Source organism: Rhamphochromis longiceps, linkage group LG20 (genome assembly GCF_057381845.1).
Source record: "Rhamphochromis longiceps isolate RC_006_pf linkage group LG20, R_longiceps_female_GT1.1, whole genome shotgun sequence".
In the NCBI taxonomy this organism is placed as follows: domain Eukaryota; kingdom Metazoa; phylum Chordata; class Actinopteri; order Cichliformes; family Cichlidae; genus Rhamphochromis; species Rhamphochromis longiceps.
In genome coordinates, this window is record NC_140576.1 from 16,273,479 (window position 1) to 16,294,750 (window position 21,272).

General features: G+C 40.0%; 1 protein-coding gene across 2 annotated transcripts in view; it reads right to left on the reverse strand.

Moving 5' to 3' along the window:
- Positions 1–3,319: 3,319 nt before the first annotated feature.
- Positions 3,320–21,272, reverse strand: part of snphb (syntaphilin b) — a 33,718-nt gene continuing 15,765 nt past the window's right edge. The window contains exons 2-6 of one of the 2 annotated variants that reach the window (XM_085394118.1): positions 20,686–20,814; positions 11,414–11,593; positions 10,812–10,919; positions 9,871–10,020; positions 3,320–9,731 (exon numbers count right to left, since the gene is read on the reverse strand). In XM_085394118.1, coding sequence (XP_085250244.1) covers positions 7,739–9,731; positions 9,871–10,020; positions 10,812–10,919; positions 11,414–11,593; positions 20,686–20,735 — 2,481 coding nt within the window. In that variant the 5' untranslated portion in view covers positions 20,736–20,814 and the 3' untranslated portion in view covers positions 3,320–7,738. The remainder of the gene's footprint in view (positions 9,732–9,870; positions 10,021–10,811; positions 10,920–11,413; positions 11,594–20,685; positions 20,815–21,272) is intronic. The other variant, XM_085394119.1, reaches the window with a different exon arrangement.

Consider the following 21,272-nt stretch of genomic DNA (forward strand, 5'->3'; position numbering starts at 1 on the left):
AGGCAAAGCAGATGTTTCCTCCATGCTCTTTAATATAGGGGCTTTTGCTCTTTCTTTATACAGTGTGGTGGAAGATGTAGCCTACTGATGTCTGTACCTGTACACACTACTGTTGCTATTAAAATAGTTCATTTACGTGATATTATCTGGCAATATTTATGATGTCAGCTAAATTTCTACACGAGGCATTGAATGTCCTCAGTGGAAGGATGTTAAATGACTCCACCTCTGTTACATTAGTTACTATTACATAGGTTAGGGAACACACACAGTCAGACAAGGACTAAAGCGTAAAGTGACAGTACACATTCAAATATTGTCTGATTTTAAAAAAAAAAAGAAAAGCCAAACATCCTCCGTAGTCCTTTTCATATGCATTTAAAATCACATGTGTCTACAGGGGACATGTATATATAATCAGTCACCCCCACGCACTGTACACTGACATAACAGCACACTACAACAGGAAGTTCAGGTGTATCTTGGGACAGTCGGGTACAGCTACATTTTTCAGCACACCTGTAGTACCAGCGTAGGCATTCTCCTTGGCTTTAAAGTTCCACATGGTAAAAATACACCACAGGAATATTTTAATGCAATAGACTTAAAGCTGCTAATACGGAATCTCCAAAGTCCCAAAATAATCTTTAAAAAGTGACCATTGGAAGATATTACTATAGCTGCATAAAAAAAAAAAAGACGAATGCACAAAATACATTTTATCATGCTCAAGAATGGTACCTTGCATTCCATTTTTTTTAAAGTAATTAAACAAGAAGATCAAATATCCACATCTAATTCAAATTGTGCATGTGAGACTAAAAGTCATTATCAAAGCAGCTTGCCAAATCTTCATTATCTAGCATTGTATTTCAATTAAACATTTCAGGAACAGGAGCCTTGAGAATAAACATGTGCCCACCTAATGGTGCTAAACCAAGACGGCTGAGATGGTTGCTACTACCATTAACAATTAGCTGTTTGCTAAAGAGCTACTTTTGAGTGCTCCTTTGTTACAAGGGGTCACCAGATGATATGGCACCAGATATTTTACACCAGGTGACCTTTCTGACGCAAAGCACATTTGTGTTTGCCTGGAATCAAACCAGCCACCTTTCATTTGCTGCTTGGTAGATGTACCCTTTGGTCCTTCTGTCATCCTGTTTCCAAAAATCAGCTGCAATTAACAGCGGGACTGTCACATCAAAGTACAGTGCAGGTTTACATCAGTAATCACTTACATGATTATTATAGTAGACATTTTGGTACATAATACATTAATATTGAGAGGAGGAGGTAGCTTTCCACATTGTCACACCAGTTCCCTCACAGATTTATGGCTTTTGGTAAAACAGGGAATTGTTTTAGCCTCTTCATTATTTTTAGCCAAACCTTTCCCACAATGCAGCTGGATGATGGGCGCACAGCTCTTGCACAAATCATAACAATGCAAACGATGCTGAGAAAACCTCGTGATTGTGTCCGTAAGGCATTCATTCGATCTTTTCATGGATAGCAATGCATTAATTCAGATTATCATGATTGTCACTGACATCTGACAATTACATAATCGGATCACACAGTATGAGAAAAAAAATTATGTTTTTGAAATGAGAGCTTTTTAGAAATGTTATGGCATCTATGTATGTTAATACATAGATGTATGTAAATGTGAAGGGCTTAAATAAACAGTTCTTATTACATGAGAGAATACTGCTTTACAGCATCCACAGGAACAAGCCATACCTACATGTCTGTAGTATCTTATTTACGCCTAATTTTTGCTTCAGCTGTACTTTAAACTATCACTGCAGAACAGAACAATCAGAAAATGCTCAGTGAGCTCACACACACAGTGCAGCTCAAAAAATTTGGGTGTAAAATTGCGTCTTTCTTTCTTTCTTTCTTTCTTTCTTTCCTAAAGAAACACACATTTGTTGGAATTTAAAATCATATATTAGATTTACCAGAAATATTCTAAATGACAATAAATTGTTCAATAATCATAACCGAGTTAGTATTACATGAAAGTATTGCCAGTCCGAGTTCAACTTCAATTGCTATTTCATCAACACAATGCTTGGTTCTGTAACCAGAATAAAAAGTGGAGTTGAAGGTAAGAGGACCAGTACATCAGAATCTGTCATTAGAGAAACAGATGTCCACTCATCTTTTCACTTTCAACTTATGTTGAAAAAGTTATGACTTTTTATGAAGAGCATGAAATTCTCGGGCTAACCTCAAACTTGCCAGTGCTAAATTACAATCTCAACTTCAAGTAATTGCTTAAAATTCATAAAGTGAACAATAGTGCAAAACATATAAACCAACTGGTGAAAAGAATAGAATAGAAAAAAGAACAAAAGTGTTTTTTTTTAAACGCAGAACAATTTGAGTTGCTGTTTTTTTGCTGGTTGTGTTGGAACATTTTTCATTCGACATTTAAATCGGGACGGACAGATTTAGAGTTATTCCATGGAGGGATTTATCAAACACGCCCCCTGGGCACAGGAGTTTACACTGAAGACCAAAACATTTTGTAGATACTTTGTATGATTGTTTTGTGTCACTTTATAGTAGTTTTGCACCTGCTTGTAACTTTACATTCCACTAACACTGGGGTCGGCAACCTGCGGCTCTTTAGTCCTTATAGTGCGGCTCCGCGTGGTTTGGGAAAATAAAGTATTTAGCTGAAGTGTATTTTATTTATGTTAGTTTGTTTTTAACTTGTAGTTCTAAATTGGAAGGTTATTGTGATATTGAAATATAAAATTAAAATTATATTCTATTATTTTTTCATCGCTCAAAATAAGCGTCACACTCGCGGAAGCCGGTATACCCGCCGAAACGCCGTGCATTTATCCAGACTTTCAACCCATAGACCAGGGGTGGGCAATTCCAGGCTCCGAGGGCCAGTGTCCTGCAGCTTTTAGATCTCACCTTGGGTCAACACACCTGAATCACATGATTAGTTCGTTACCAGGCCTCTGGAGAACTTCAGGACATGGTGAGGAGCTAATTTAGCCATTTAAAATCAGCTGTGTTGGTTCAAGGACACATCTAAAAACCTGCAGGGACACCGGCCCTCGAGGCCATAGCCCAATTATGGATCTTCGGATCCACATTATGTCAGCAGCTGTTCTCCACCGTGAACTATGTTAAAAACAAACACCGCTCACACCTCACAGGTGACAGCTTACAGTCCTGCGTAAAGATGAAGTGACTTCGTACAGCCCCGATTTGCAGACGCTGTGCGCAGAGGTTCAGGAGCAGAAGTCCCACTGTAAACATATCACAGCAGACCCGACGATGCTTCCATGAACACGCTTTTCAGCATCTCTTTATTGACCACTTTTCTCACACACGGTCGCTGTACGCATACAGCCGGCTGTAGCTTTTCAGCTCACAGCCCGACACATACCAACACAACAGCACAGATAGCACGGACGTTAAGGCAGCGAGGCGTGATTGCGGGTGCCGCTTAGGTGCGTCCGCGTCCCCTGCAGCGGCGCAGCAGACCACGCCCCGCAACACACATTAACCAGGTAAAATACATATTTAGGCAGAATTTTGCAAATATCTATTTTTCTGTTTTTAGCAGCATAGTGCTTTTTTTCCAATTACTTTTTTAAAAGTCAGGCCAAGGCTCCAAAAGCCCAAAGGTGATATAAGGATGGCGGCTCACAACAGTTTTTGTTTGCTACATGGATCATTTTAGTTCAGCTGGGTGTCTTTCCTTTTGTTATATTTCTTTAAGAGTTCAAAATATGTTAATTACATAAATAAAATGTAATTTTCTCTGTAGCACTTCATGGATTTCATAAGCAACACACCTTAGTTGTTCACACAAAGCATAAGAGTAAAACACTATATATACACAATGTTATATTCATTTTAGATGTCAAAAAGTATTTGCGGCTCCCAGTGTTTTCTTTTCCGTGGAAACCAGGTCCAAATGGCTCTTTGGGTGTTAAAGGTTGCTGACCCCTGCAATAACATCTTGGTGATTTTGCGCTGCTTTGATTTCCCTCTGTGGTTGATTTTTCTTTTATTGGTCACTGTGGTTCTCTTTGTGGTTGTTCCACATGTATTTGAAGTTCTTTGGTGTGTCTTTGTAGTTGTATGCAGTTGTTTTAAGCATCTTTGTGGTTGTGTCTCTGTGTCATTTTGTGGTTTTATGTCTGTGCAGTTGTTTTTCTTCTTCCTGCAGCCCTTTTACATCTTTTTGTAGTCATTTAGATATAATTTCACATCTATTTGTATTTACTTAAGCTCTCTTTGAAGTCATTGTTTTATATTTTTGTAGCCACTTCAAATCTCTTGGAAGTGATTTTGCATCTCTTTTAAGTATTAGACATCTATACAGTTGTGTTTTCTCTGCATGTTTTTGTTGCTTCAAAGTCATTTAGGAAATCTCTTTGAAGTCATTTTAATCTCTGTACAGTTTAGGCACCTCTACAATTGTTTGTTTTATACATCTTTGAGGTCATTTTATATCACTGCAGCGACTTTCTCTTTCTTTGTAGTTGCTTTCTGTTTTTTTATCCAACTGTCTTGCAGACCTTAGTATTTATTGTCATTTTCTGTCTCTTTGTAGGGTTCTTTATGTTTTATTTCCTTGTACATGACTTTGTAGTCACTTTAGGTCTCTCTGAATTCATTTTGAACCTTTTTGTAGACATTAGACATCTCTTGCATTGGTTTTACGTTTCTTGCAGTTGTTTTGTGTCATTTTTGTAGTTGCTTGGTTTCTTTTTGGAATAGTTTTAAACTCTGTTTTAAACTCAGCCACCTATCAGTCATATGTCTATTGACATATGACTGATAGGTGGCTGTAGGTCAGGAGGTAGAGCAGGTCATCTACTGATTGTAAAGGTTGGTGGTTTAATCCCTGGCTCCCCTTAGTCTGCATGCCAAATATTCTTGGGCAAGATAATAACCCCAAGTTGCTCTCCCATCTCAGCATCAAAGTGTGTGAATGGTGGTTAGAAAACATTTAAAAACATAGAAGACAGTGCTTGGGTGAATCTGGCATGTTGTATGGAGTGCCTTGAGTACTCTGGGAGAGAGTATGTAAGTGTTATGTAAGAATTAGTCCTTTACATAGCATTTTTGTCTGTTATCTACTGGCAATTGTTTTCCACCCTCTTGCAGCCATATTGCTCTTTAGTGAGCTTTCAGATCCCATTCCAACTTCTGGGAAGCTTTTTGTTTTGTTCTAGCAGTCTTAGCAGTTAGATCTGTGCCCAGCAGGCCCATTCAGTTATCCAGCCATGATTTGCTTATTTGTTCATTTACACATTCATCTTTCATCACAGTCCTCTCGTGATGCACACATTCAGACAAATGAAAAAATACCCTGATGCTAAGTGCATTTAAAACCCAGACATCTTATTAATGTACATCTGAACTGTCGACTAAGATGTAGCACACGATGTCTGTAAATGCCTTTCAGAATGATCTGTTAGACAAGTTAAGCGGAGTTATTAGCAGTGACTGACTAGCTCTTGTACAGTTGACTTGGAATACATACTACCAGAATGACAGTTAAAACTACACCACAAGAGCATTAAGTTTAGCAGAAATATACAGCACAGATCACAGACTGAGCACAACTCATTCCATTCAGAGCTACACTAAGATACCAAAGTGAGCCGGTGAGGATCTACAAACAAAGTGTTTGATCGTGACATGGCATTTCAATTAGATTTAATCAGGTGACTTTAAGTAACACAAACTGAGGTCTGTTATTTTCACCAAATGTTGGTTCTGGCAACTTTGCTTTGAATACAAGCTTAAGCAGATAAGGCCCATATGAGACAATATGACTGAGTATGGAAAATATTCCACCCTAAAATATAATGTGCATGTTATTATTATTACCTTCCCAAACAAGTAGACTGCCCCAATAAATAAATAGATACATAAAATGAAAACAACAAAAACAAAAGCTCTCATATGGATTACAGAAACAAATCTAAGATTTTATTTAGAGAGCTTTGCTTTTTAATTTTTGAGTTTATCTTTGCAAAGACTCAGGCTGGCTCTCAACTGAGCTTCATTTTTAGTGTATAGTTATAAGTGTGGTATTGATCTTAGTTTGAGTTTAATAAATCTGAATAGCTTTATTTATTTAGGAGAACTAATCGTAATGCTCTCAGGGTAGAAACACAACGAACATGGCAGAATAGGTAAATCACCCATGGACTTTCTATAATAATTAACATCTCCTTCATTATTAATGAGATTCTGGCTGGCCTCCTGGGGATGCAGAGGTTAAGAGAAATTAAAGTGCACATTCTAACGTCAACATCAAGTACAGGGAAATTTTTAAGCAGTCTTTAGAAAAGAAATTGCAGAAATCAAACAAGGTACTTGCCTTTATCAGGTTAATTGGCAGGTTAGACTAAATAACTGCCTACAAAAGGCGCAACATGAAGACTTCATTCAACAAGGACAAAACCTGTTTTTTGTTTCAAGTGATGGTTATGCATATTATAAGTAGATGAGAATGATTGACGACATATGCAATTTTATGGCCTAAATCAATGCATGTATCTGTGTATAAGAGAAGATAAGATAACCTTTATTAGTCCCACAGGTGGGAAATTTGTCTCTTATCTTTTATTATAAAGTAATTTTAATCTAAAAAAATCTACATGCTGCTAATGGAGAGATGCCAAACAGTCTTTCATTGTTCTTGTAACAGTGACAATAAAGATCTATCTTATCTTATCTTAAAAACAGTCTCATCCTAAGTGTGATGGCATCATGGTTTTTGTTTTTAGATGCCTCAAACTGCTAAATGCATGAAAGAAAATTAGAAATCAGCTTCTATGCAGTTGATGTATACACACCTCAGATTAACCTACTGTGTTTGATTAATAAACATCTACATAGGATTTTTGGCAGAGGTCATTTTAATGATGAACAACATTCCTTTGGGGGGTTGAGCTCAACCAAAACGCTTCTTTGGCCAGGAGAGAGAACTAAAACCTTAATACGATTAAAAGTAAGTAGAGTTTAACTTGGCAGCACAACTGAACTGGCCACAGCTGGGTGTTTATGATTTGAAGCAAATTTAATAGGTTTGTGTGTTTCTACCCTCGGAACATCCCTGAGTTTTGTGTCTACGTCATGATGGCAGACACACTCTGAGATTTCAGTCTTGAAGATCAATGAAAACCGTCTGCAGTCGTAGAAACATGTAAATTCTGATTTAGAGTGGATTTTCCCCTCAGCCATTGCTTAATGACTTGGTGAAGCTGTAGCTTTTTGTAACTTGGTTACACATGTATACAAGCTCTTATACATATATGCCACATATACACACACAACCAGTCAAATGTGTTAGAATTCATAGGTTGAGTAGTCAATGAATCTTTTACAGTTTTCCCTGCATTTAAGATCAAAAGAAACAATCAGCATAAAAGATTCAGGCATCATTCATTTCAATCAGCTCATTTACTTTTCCACAAGCCAGTAGAGCTGGCAGACATCTCGGTAGCAAGGCTGAGGAACATTGGGTGACAGACATTGCGGAGCAGAACCAAAACAAGGCAGAGCTTGTCAGTCCAAGAGCTTCACATTTCCTGTTTCTTATACCCCTCTTGCCTATTCTTGGCAGAAACTGCAGGACAGGAAGTCCTTGTCTTCTTGCACTTGAATCTTCCAAGAGAAAACCTATACAGGAAAGGTCGTGGTTAAGGGCCACAGAGGTGCTGAGCAGATTTTCCTCTTATATCTGTGATCCTCCTAAGTCTCCCCCGCCTGCGGGGTAGTGCCTCAGCCCGCCTCCCCTGCGCAGCGAGTGCAACGCCACAGTGCAACAGCCTCTCAGCAGTGATCCTATGTGATACATTGGCTGTCCTTCCCGGACTGGACCGCGGCAGAGCCACGCCACCGTCGGCACCACAGGAATGGCCACCGCAAGCAGATCAACTAGGAAGTGACGACTCCAGTAGCTTTTCTGAATCGTCCCAGAGCTAGATGATTCTCCGTTCTCTTCTGCAGTGTCCCCTGTGGCACCGTGCTCTTTTGTTTCACCGTTATCATTGTCCTCATTGTGCACCTCCACCACTGTAACACCACCTATCTCCTCATGGGAAGTAGACCTTCTTGGCTGGATTGTGTGAGGCTGTTCTATAGCTGGAGATGATCCCTGGTGACTCGGACTCAGGTGAGGTGTCTCTACCTGGGTTGATTCTTGTAAAGGACAGCTTTCTTGCTGCGTGTCCACAACTCCGAGGTTTTCAAATGATGTCCCACCCTGCCTGCCTTCTCCACAGCATCCTCTTAACTTAAGCTCACCCTGCCATGTTGCTGGCATCGCAGCAAGATCACAGAGTTTTCCTTGAGCCGGCTTCTCTTCAGCACCCTGCCCTCCTATCTTCTCTCCCACTGAACCAATCAGCGTCTGTTGCCTTTCTTCTGCCAGTTTGATCATAACTATCTCCACCTGCTCTTCTGCCACAAAAGCTTCCTTCTCTTTTTCCTCTTTCTCCTGCTTTTCCTCCTCCTCTCCATACTCTTTCTCTTTATGCACAGGACTTTCCATGGAACACGCAACAGTGGCGGACCGTGGTAAAGATGGGACCACTGGAGTTTTGGGGATTGGCTCTGTTGCTGTACTCATGACTGTTGCTGTGGTTACTGAAGTTGTGGTGGTAATGGAGTCCAACTCCTCGTCCCCTTCATCAGACATCCAGGTTGAAGTGGGGCTACAGGCCTGGGACCGGAAAGTACGTTGCTCTGCGATGGTGTCCAGATCGGAGGGATACCCTGCTGTTGTAGGGATGGGGCAGCTTTCTGTCTGAATGCCAGTCTCCCTTAAAGGGTGCAGGTACAGATGGTGGTGGGAGAGGCAGGGGTGGCTCATGCAGCTCACTCCACCCAGACCACAACGAAAGGGTGCCAGCCCCTCCCCTGTGCACAGCTTCTCATACGTAGAAGAGTGTGGCATAGTATGCGGCACAGAGTGGGACAAATTGTGAGGGAAAGAATGAGGTAAGGTATGTGAGTAGGTGTGAGACAGTGAGTTTGGCAGAGAGTGGGGATGAGAATGGGGAAGAGAGTGGGAGAAGGTTTGCGTGTAGGAATTAAGTAAAGATGCTGTTTCCTCAGAAAGGAATGCGGCCTCCAGCAGAAGGTCAGCCCGGCTGGGGATGTTACTCTCCCCACAGCACACAAAGCCGCTGTCCTGGGTGCCGTCGCCTGAGAGACAAGGAAAGTCCGACCCGTTGTCATTGCGGTCCGCCAGTGCCTGATCACTCAGCTTTGTGTAGGTGGAACTCCGAGTTAAAGACCGGGCTGGGGAGCCATCACAAGAGCAAGACCCTCTTCCTCCTACAGTAAGTTTGGGTACTCTGCCAGGACTTTCTCCTGAAACAGATGCTGGTGCTGAACCCCCAACGCGGGTCCGACAGCCTGGCATGGCCTCCGCCTCCTTTGCTAATCCAGCCTGGGCCAACTCCATACTCAGCAAAAGGTTCTCCAGCTTGTGGTTCTGAGCGTTGATATCCTGAAAGTACTTCTGGACCCCTACATCTCCACTGAGGCCTCCGGCATCGCTCAGCCTGGCACGAACAGTATCCACAGCCTGTTTGAGCTGCTGGATTTCCTGACGCGCCTCCTTCAGGGCCAGCTGAGCCTCTACGCGGTGGCACTCTTCTTCAACCCAGTCCTCCTGCATTCTGTAAAGCCGGCCTCTCAACTCATCTATTTCCGTGTCCCTAAGAGGGTGACAACAGAGAAAGGGTTAGAACCTTTGACGATAAGAAGCACAGACCAATATACAAGATCTAAGAAGAACTAGCATAAAACCTTACTTTATAGGACCTGCCAGTCTCTCATCCTGTCTCAGTATCTCACCTGTCTTGCAGGGTGTTGATGGTTTCTTTTAGCTTGGCCCGCAGGTGTCGGATACACACCTCCTTCTGCTGAAGGGGTGTGAGGTACTGCTCTGGTGGAGGAGGCCGAATGCCATGGTTGTCTGTACATGACGTGTACTTCTGATGGCGTCTAAAAAAGACAGGACTTCAGTTTATGAAAAGAATAAGTGGTGTTTTCCATTTTTTGAGATGTTAAGAAAGAAGTGATGGAAGGAAAGTTAACATCACTATTATAAGAATTAAGAGTTTCAAACACTCTTAACCTTCTGAGGTCTAGGTCATCGGTGATGATGATATCACAAATAACTTTTTGCTTATCTTCAAAATAGTAGGTTGGGGCTCAGAGCTGCTGTTTTATCAGTAATGTGGGCTTTTTTCCTTTTTAACAGCACTCACCATATTTTCATTCACATATTCAACCAATGAGCATAAACTGAAAAAAGAAGAGACTGCAAATGTGCTCTTTCATACTTTTGGAAAGCGAACTGGAGTAAATAATTTTTTCTTGTGTCATATCATCACTAAAATTCTGATTAAATTTGATTGAATTATTTAATCAAAATTTGATAAATTTTGATTAAATAGCTAATTAAGGTAATAAGACAGCAAATCATATTAAGTTCTGTTTTCACTGAGTTGACAAAGTCACAAAGAGTTCCATTTTCTATCCCAAGGCATTAACGTTATACCTCTTGTCCATCAATGCAGTAGTGCGGCAGAGTTTGTGGTGCACTGCTGTTAGAGAACAAGCCCACAATTTGACAAGTTAGAGAAGTCATTATTTTGCAATGTTAGTGTTGGAATTTGGGGAAACATTAGTAGGAAGAATCAGAATCGGTGGCCCGCATTGCAAACATATTTAGCTCTAGCATTGGGACTACGCTGGTACAAGAGCTAGTAGAAATGTGCTACACCTCTTACCCTTTGGTTGGGCTGCATTCACTGCCTTTACATGAGCCTGAGTTGCTGCTGCTGCTGAGAGAAGCGTTTCCATAGGGATCTCTATTACTGGCCGCAGCCGGAGTGCGCCTGGTACACAGTAAGAGGAGACATGTTAATGTGTTCCTGGCAACACCATGGAACCACAGTCCAGACACTAAGTGAGCTGCTAAGCTAAACCATGACAAACGGATCCACAGTGCAAACAGAAATGAATGGAAAACACTTCAATCCAGGTCCACCACCATGCTTATACAACACAGGTCTACACAGATACACAGAGTACAATATTTCAGCATGTCGGCCTGAGAAACAAATACACACACTCCTCTTGGCACTCACAACAATGCTGAAACTGAAAAGGACATCAAATTAGCGTTACTCAATGAAAAAAGAAAGTTTTCACCAGAAGGGAACTAAAAGAGAGCAATCGGACAGAAAAGAAGAAGAGAGTCAGACTAGACAGGATGTTTTCTAGAATGTGGCGTCACAAAACATTTACAGCAGTGCAAAACATCTTGCCATTCCCATGCTTTAAAGGATCAAGACTGATCGGGAGGAAAAAAGAGTGAGTCGGGACAGACCGGGAGCGAGGGGTAGAGGGAGAGTTTGTTGAACGACCGTGGCGATCCGGAGACTTGGTGGAAGTGTATCCCTTGGTCGGTGACTTGGTCGATACATAGCCTTTAGTTGGGCGCATTGACACCATACAGCTTGACTCCATGGGCACGTAGTCTAACTCTATGAACCTGCAGTAGTCAAACCTGACCAGAGACAAGAGGGTGTTAAATCACAGAGGGTGGCAATGTGCCTGCTGCACACTGAAGGGAGGTAAGGTTGGTTGACATTTAGCATATCTCAGCATAATTTTAAAATGTAAGAACTCAAACAGTGAAGTGGCTCAGGAGAGCTTGCTTTCTAAAAGCCATGCTTCAATGTTGAGGCTCCTCTGTTTGGCTTCCTATACTGCACCGCTAATAGGAGCAGTTTACTGCTATGAGGCTTTTACTGGAATGTAAACTAACACTGCATCCTGAAACACAATTTACAAGTGATAAAATGTTTTAGGTCTTCTAAGAGCAACATGGAAGCAGCTGCAACAACAATAATTCATAAACGCCCCATTTTAACTCGCAACACACTTTCACAAAACTATCTCAGCAAACTTATAGAAATTTCGCCCCACTTTTGATGACAAGTGCAAACTAGCTTAGCTAAAAAAAAGTTAACTTTAAGACAACTGACACCTGTGCAAAACCACTATAGAGACCAAGTAAAACCACATAATATCAAAGAGTAGAATTGGTGGTGTATATATATTTTCACCTCTAGGCATTTTTACTATCCAGCAAAACATGACACAGTTTGTTAGTACAGTTTAATTATATCAGTGGTAGATAGGGGAAAAAAAAAGGGTTATCTGTGATTGGCAACTTCTGTCAGCGTCTGTGTGGTTTTAAAGTCTATAATGAATGTTCACCAACTGAGTTACTGTTGTTCTTTAACAAGGACATAACTGTTGCCCAATCACTGGACACCACACTGGGAGGGGAGGACAAGCAGGGTCAATCAGAACAGCCATGATGGTATTGGACACAGGACACGAAAACTCCACACTAAACATGCACATAGTCTTGTATATAACTCGTCTCTGTCTTTAAACTTTTTGCTGTTCATGTCATATATATGTATATATATATAAATATATATATCATACTTGATGATAGTCAGTGTTTCCCAGAAATACATATCTTACTTATTTCACCAACACAGAAAAACTAATGAAGCACAATGTTTTTGCAATTTGGCTGAATTTTTTTAATTGCTCTTGAGTTCATTTCACTCTATTTTGAAAGTACAGTTGTTAACTATGTCATGTTTCCATGATGGCAAAGTGACGATCTCACTGTTCGGGGGGTCCTCAGCTTCTTCTTCTGTTAGCTTTTCTTTCTCCAGCTCCACCATCATGGACTGCAGCTTACAATGCTAATCTTGCAGATCTGGAACAAGCTGGAGGTTCACTTTAAACCCAAATGCACAGCTGCTGGAGAACTAGTTCAATTGCTGCTATGTTGAACTCCCAGAAGATCACGGTTGCCAATTGCAGGTCAAAACTGTTTGACTGTTGTCACAGGATTTTACTAACTGAGGAAGTTGCTAGATAAACAGCTGACGACTGAATTATTAGATATTGGTAAGTGGCTGTCTTAATCATCTTAGAGTTCAGCTGTGAGCTTGAGGGCCACATTAATCAAAACTTCAAAGACTTTTGGAACTAATGCTGCTAAGCTGACTCCACCAGGGCTCTAGAGCAGAACAAGGACTGCTATGGTCTGCTGCCGTCTAAGACAATGGAGCTGAAGTCCATCGACACAATGAGGAAGTTACAGGAGAAGAAGCTAATTACTGTCCTGTTATTGTCACAAAGCACCTATGGAAAAGTTTTTAAATTTACTTCTAAAAAAAATTAAGCAATACACCAAGTCCAACTAGTGGTGTATGAAATCATGCATGCACATGTGTGCACAAACAAATGACCAAACAAAGAAACAAACTAAAAACTCTTGCAACACTATAAATGAAATTTTGAATTTTGAGTGCCCTGTAAAAGATTAATAATAATTTTACTCAGGGTTTATTTGAGCATGCAGCTAAGGTTCAGCAAAGGTTCCAAAAAGTAATTTTACGCATGAGGTCAAGTAAAAAGAACAAAAACCTTAATCACCTGGATTATGTAATAAACCGCTGGAGACAGTTTGTAATAGACAGATACATTATATTTAAACTATTATTGAACGCACGTCTGTTGTTTCCATTTTCTACTGTATATTTTGCTACTGAACTGAGTCACCGTGTCCTGTGTTACATAATTAGGGAGGAAGCCAGATATTGACAGCTCAACACTTGATAGCACAGAAATGGGGAGAAAGAAGCAGCAGAAACACTGAGCCTGGAAAATACACAGTACAACAGTGTTTAGGGCGTGACAGTTCATCCCAGCCATCTGCTGGGATGGAACTAATGTCTGGGGTGTGGGTGTTGTCTGCTTGAGGCAAGCATTTCCCAGTTGTCAGGTGTTAGCATGAGTGGGTGGAGAGGAGTGAAGAGATATTCCTTTACGAAAGCAACTTTGCTCAAGAGGCTGAAACTGATTTAGTAAACAATATCTCGATAAACCAAAAGCACATTCGCATTACAGGCAATGCTGCTGCACATGAGTGTTTCACACAGTGCTGTTGAGTGAGTGGCTGCGGTCAACCAGTGATCACAGTATGCACATTAAACGTGCCATTTCTACCGTGCATGTAGCCACTAAACCTAATCCTTGAAAGATTAGCACCAATTCTTGCGTTTAAGTGCATGATAGTATCACAGACTCTGTATTCGAAGGTGATGTGACACAACAACACGCACACAGTTCTTGCCACTTTCTGTGCTCCTTACAGGCCACAGACTGTATACATGTGTTGAAAGTAGCCACAATGACACTACCCTCTGATTTGGTTTGAGCATTTTCCACATTACCATTCTGATTTTTGTACACTTCAGTCAGGACTTATCATATCCATGGTAGTCACACAAGGCGTTTATGTTATTGTTGAATCTATTTCTATTTATATCTATCTATATCTATATCTATATCTATCTATTTTAAAAAAGTACATCATGTTGTTTTGGATAAGTCTTGAAAATAGCAACCGAGGCCACAACTCCAATCAAAAAATGTTTATAAAGATATCATGAAGTCAAACAGAAGTCATTAGGCTATAGCCCTATGTATAATAGACTCCAGGCATGCCTGCTTTTTTGGGACCACATTTTTACATTACAATGCACCAAATAGGCATGCTCCCCAGGTGAAGAACAAGCAGGTGACAAAGTAGTATAAGAGGAATGACTACTTGGCCTACGGGTCTCCAGCAGTCCATGTCTGTGTCCACAACGGAGGATAATCTTGGCTTGAGGTTTTAATGCACTATAAAGAACTATGCTAATTCCGCACTAAACTAATCATAAACCTTTAGCCTTTATGTTAACAGTAGCATGGTGCAGGTTTTCTTGTAGCAAACATCATCTAAAGTAAATGAAAATATAGCAGATTTTGGCAAATTCAATACATAGACCTCCCTTTGAAAGTCTCTTGTTGCTTTACATAGTTTAAAGCTAAATCTTAATGAATAACAGGACTACCTTATAAGTCATCAACTAGCTCTACGCTGTATAACAAGAATAAGTCTTTTAGCATTGATTGCATGCAAGTACCCATCTAGTATCCAGAGGTAATGTTAGCTAACTAAACAAGCTAGCTACTGATGGTAAACTCTTCAGTTTACCTGCACATACATGTCTGTGTCTGCTAAATTATTCTTATCTATGCTGGGGATGAATATTTATCCCAACTTCTGAGTTTCAGTACTGCGTCTTAGATAAAGTCTTCAGTGCAAACAACAGTCAAATAAAAAAATCGACTTTTACTTTTGGCAGTTGTGATCCTATGACACCGTTTACAGTAGATCAGGATCTGTTCTGTTGCAACATTTTATTAAACTCACAAACACATGTTTTTAGCATGAAAACTACCAAATAAAAGAGAAATTAACTAGATTCACAGCATTAGGAGACTCAAATAAAAAATCTACTTTGTGCCAACCGCTTGCCTGATCGTTGACATTGAAATTCCCTAAAATGTGAGCTGTGCAGCTTTGCAACAGGTGATGTTGACAGGAGAAGCCACACACCTGACTGCAAAGATTAATCCTAACCTGACCACGTTTCACTGCATCATTCACAGGTTAGAACCTTAACTTGCCTGTGTGCTGTTGTTTATTTTTCCAACATTTAATTTCCAATTTTGGTTTTAGTGGCTACAGTGCATGCCAAAGCTACAGCTACAGCTATGGAGCATGCTCTCTCAGACTGTAACTGAAGTGTGTCTCACGCAGGGGGCGCGGGCACAGGAATGGCCACTGGTGCTGTGGCGGTTGGCACAGCAGTCCCCGACCCAGACGCCGGCTTGGGTACCGGCACGGGCGAGGACGCCAGTATTTGCTGCAAGCGAAGTTTGGGCTGCAGCACCTTCAGAGGGTTGAATCTGAGGAAAATAAATAAGAGAGAGGAGGACACCACAACTATACGTTGATCCGTCTGCAGTTACACAACTTTTCCTGTAAAAACATTAAACCCTCCAGACAGATTCAGCTTGGTTCCAGTTTAAGAGACCATTTATCAGTCTGTGCCCAACACATACACCATAGCAAGCAACAGCTAGATGACAGCAAAGACTATTTAACACATCAGCTGAAAGAAACGACACATTGGCTTTCTGTGGTATTAAAGTACTGGTAGTGTCAAACTGGACCACAGAAGAAAAGCAATGTCCATCACTCATGCATTAAGTATATAACAACACATTACTGCAGCATTCACATTCCGAAACAAGTTAATGGTTGTGCGAAAGTCAACAGTGGTCCCTACAGACAAGAAATACATCTTATCCTTTATCCTGTGTCCAGTAAACAGGCCAGGTTAGTCCAGTGGCTAGAGGAGAGAACATCAATATACTCAATAAACTCTGTTCAAGTCGGTTGCTATTTACAGCATTTAGAACATACACTGCTATGAAAACAGTATTTGCCCCCTTCCCAATTTCTTCTTGGCACACTCACAGCCTTCAAACAAATGTTAAAATTAGACAAACAGACTGAGTTTATATAAAAAGAAAAAAGTTATCTAAACCTAACTGGCCTTGGTGGAACAATAATGACGGGTTACGCCACCCTTGGCAGTAAGAACTACAATCAAGCGTTTGCAATAACTGGCACTGAGTCATTCACATCGCCGTGGAGGAATTTTGGCCCACTTAATTCAAAAAAGAGGTTAAGATATTTGCCAAAACATCTTAACTGGACTTAGATCCAGACTTACTTTGAACACTCCAAAATTATAGTTGGACTTACTGTTTTGGATTAGTGCTGCATAAGGTTCAGGACACAAGCTGAGGGATGGACTAGTGAAAGTGAACAATGTGGTTGATCACAACAATTTCGTAAATAATAAAGAGCTATTCTATTCTATTCTATTCTATTCTATTCTATTCTATTCAATACATTATTTAATTAGGGAGAACAATTACTTTTTCCGTGTAGGGCCAAGGAGTTTTGAATAACTTATTTCCTTTAATAAATGAAATCATCATCTAAAAACTGCATTTTGTATTTATCTTTGTCTAATATTAAAATTTGTAAGATTTATTGTCATTGTAAGAACACTGTGAGACGGGATTCCAGAGTGCTACCTCATTTGGAAAGGGCACAATGAATGTGGAATGTGTGATGATCTCAACATGTAAATGTAGTAAATAAAAAAAAAAAGAAAAAAAAAAAGAAAAAGAAGGCAGCAAATACTTTTCATAGCACTCTAGTTCTCAATTTTAGGTCCATTTATTCATCAACAAGTCTTAGACGAGTTATTTACAGGAAGTACAGAAACAAACTGAGCATGGTGCCACTTTTTAAATAAAGACAGATATATTTATATGATATGTTGGTCTTTTACAATTTGACTTATTATAAAGCTACAATACAAAGTAACACATGCCAGTTTTTCCTGGTTTGCAATCAGCAGTTTCCTTAACTGTTTATTCAGAAGATTTTTACACATTCTTTACTGAAAGTACTTATAACTGAGTTTCAGTGCTAACTGCAATGCCAGCTTGCCATTTGGTGGTGTAATTTTGTAAATGTTTAATTATTGCTGCTACAAATCGTAGCAGTAACAGTAAATGTTGCCTTAACTTTTCATTTATATTTTTTTAATCCTTCATAAATACTGACAGCTAACCGTGTCGGAAAAAGCTCAAGTCTCGCAGTTCCCACTGCAGTCTTAAAGGCGCACACCCCACCATGTCATTAAATCGCTGCTGAAAATTTTTAGAATTTATAAAAGACTCATTAATGGAGTTAAATTACTTATTACTGTTTAAAACAACTGTCAATTAATTTTAAAACACCCTATTTTCTCTCACTTATTAAAAAGTGGCACCACATTGACTATGAATATTTGTTAAAGATAAACACACACACACACACACACACACACACACACACACACACACACACACACACACACACACACACACACACACACACACACACTGTTGTCCCCCCCCACTGACACCGGGCAAACCTCCACCAGCCCCACTCCTGCAAAACAGGTGAAAACAGACTTAAGAGCGACAGGAGTTAGTGCCGCTGAATCTTGTTTATTTATTCATTTATTTTATTTATTTTTGCTGTGTTTTACTTGCATCTATTTGAAAGAGTGAGTGTAAACGCAAAAAAATAATTTTATTTTATATGCTGGAATATGCAGAAAATAGGTTTAAATGTTAAACAAATTTCTTCAACTCAACGACGGTTGCATATGATTTAATTTTTGCTTGATGCAATGTGCATAAATTAAAAGATTAAACCTAATAAAAGAGACTCTTTCATTTGATTCAATTTTATATGATGGATTATGCAGAAATCCAGCTCAAGGCCACTTATGGTTTATTTGGTTAACTTGTGGCTGACATTTAGCTAATCTGTTGCCCACATATGGGGTGGCTGTAGCTCAGGTGGCAGAGCAGGTCAGCCACTAATCAGAAGGTCGGTGGTTCGATCCCAGGCTGCCTCCTGGCTGCATGCCAAAATATCCTTGGGCAAGATACTAACCCCGTGTTTGCCTACTGGTGGTGGTCAGAGGGCCCGGTGGCGCCAGTGTCCGGCAGCCTCGCCTCTGTCAGTGCGCCCCCAGGGCAGCTGTAGCTACAATGTAGCTACTATTGTAGCTACAATGTAGCTACTATTGTAGCTACAATGTAGCTTGCCATCACCAGTGTGTGAATGTGTGGGTGAATGACTGAATGTAGTGTGAAGTGCTTTGGGGTTCTTAAGGACTGAGTAAAGCGCTATACAAATGCAGGCCACATATGGCTGACATTAGGCAGCCAGGATTGAGATGCCCATAGGTCATCGCACCATATGGTTTGTCTTCAGAACTGAGCCAGAATACGGCAATGTTTCTGTCTGGGAGTAGTAGAGATAATAACTGTTGATTTAAATGTGCTTTTGTTGTTTTTTTGTTTAGCATGACCTTATTTTGGATACTACAGCAAGATTAGAAAGGAACATTATAAAAAGGTGATATTTTGAGATGTATGTATTGTGATGTAGTCCTAGCTGTGTATATTATTATTATTATTATTATTATTATTATTATTATTATATGTGTATATATTATTATCATTGCTGGAAAGCTGCATGTTTTTGGGGAACCATATGTTCGCCAATCCATCGTTCTACAGAACATGTTTCTATTTCTCCTTCCATTTCACGATGGTTCCTACATATTATCAGAGACCGAGACTTTGGTCTCTGATAACAGAAAAACTTAAAGTTTTAAACTAACAATGCGCAACTTGTAGATCCCAAAGATGGTCCTAAGTTAAAACTCTTTGGAAACTTTTTTAACCAACCAGCAAAGATATCAATGACATCCACGAAAAGCAAGTGAGGTCATGTGATTCACTTTATACAGTTAATCCAGCTTTCTTTTTTGACTTAAGACGATTTAACAACAATTCAAAATGGGGTTTTGACAGGATAATCTGTCCCGTAATCTGTTTTTCATCAGTGAAACAGAAGAAAAAAGTTTTTCCAGTCTTTGACACTTGTTTGTACTCCAAATTTATTTATTTATTTATTTACACAAAAACATTTACTGCGGAGCAATTGAGCATAATGCCACACTTGTAAAAATGCACTGATGGGAGTGGAAAGTTCTGTGGGTGACAAAGCCAGTTCATTTCAGTAATGACCAGGGCAATCTACCAGGAGAATCAAATTAGTGGGATAAAAATGAGCCGACAATGTAAGCGCAGGTTCTGTGTTTAAGGGGAATCAGTATATATTGATATAAAGCCCAAGTCTCCCATCACAATTTGATAGGGAGTGTGTGGAGTCTCAGAGGCCAACAAAAAGCTTCTTTTCTGGATAATTCTGAAAGCTCCTGCAAAGGAAATACAGCTTTGCTTTATATGAAAAAACTGGAGAGCAAGGACTGCACCAATAAGCTGAACTCATTTCAGCACAATATTAATTTTATCTCTTTATTATCCGCTACTGGTAAGAGTAGATGTTACAGTTAGGCAATGAAGAGGTGAAACATGCATAATAAAAGCACCAACACTATTATCACTAACATTTACAGTGATGCTGGATTCAATTGCATACACACAGGTTTTTAAAGTAGTGAAAAAAAACAGCTGCCTTTAAAGTAAAAGCAAAAAAGCTGAATTATGATTTCTCACAAAATTGCAAAAGACAGGAGATGAGGAGTTTATTGAAGAGTGTTTGGTGTCTGAAATGAGATAAACTGCAAAATGTGTACTTCTTTATGTTTGACCTTCACGCACACCTCACACCTCACCAGGCTGGGCCTGGATGTTGCCTGCAAGCCACACAATACTCAGGGATGGTTTAGTATTTATACTTTTTACTCTGTTTAGATCGTGAGGCAGGACACTTTAGACTCTTGTGGTCGAATTGAGCACAATAAAAAGAAGTTACTGGTTTTTAGCAGATGAATCTCATTTTTTGCTTCTTATTTTTTTATTTTACAGACAAAAAGTATTTAAGAAACCATGAATCACTGAAATGAATTTTTCTCTACTTATTTCTCAGGGCTCTGAGACACTACAGTACAATATGACATACTTATTCCCTGCAGACTTTTCAACCATGGTTACCTTGCAGTGCACAGAAAGCCCATAATTATCACAGGTGAGCACAAAACAGGTATTCACTCTACTTACCGGCGAGAGACCGATGTAGACCTCTGATTGGGCGGGGCAGGGGCAGACATGGAGCCAGGCAACGTCTCGGGTTTCTTGTGCTCTAACCTTTTCTCTGAGTTTTTCAGCTCTATACTGAGAGCCTGCAGCCTGACAGAAAACAGACATAAGCAGTGAGTGAACACAGAGTCACACAAAGAAAGAGAGGACTGTTACACACTCAAATAAAGCGTGATTTCTGCTGACTGCCCATGTGCACCGCTATAGATGCCTTCATCAGGCTCCCTTGTGCTACTGACACAAGCTGACACTTAGCTTGCACAGAGTGGACATCAGCGTTCAGCAACAAATCACATTTCAATCATGTGGTACAACTAGCCACTTCTTTGTCTGTTTCCAGGTCAAATAACAGTGGCAGAGGTGAGCAAAGAGAAGTGAGAGTTGCATCTGCATCTGGACAGATTTGGTTCAGTTTTATTTACATAGCACCAAATCACAACAACAATCACCAACAATCACCTCAAGGTGCTTTATATTACAGCCCCCTATATATGAGGAAGCATCTGGCAACACTGGGAAGAAAAAACTCCCTTTTAGCAGGAATAAAT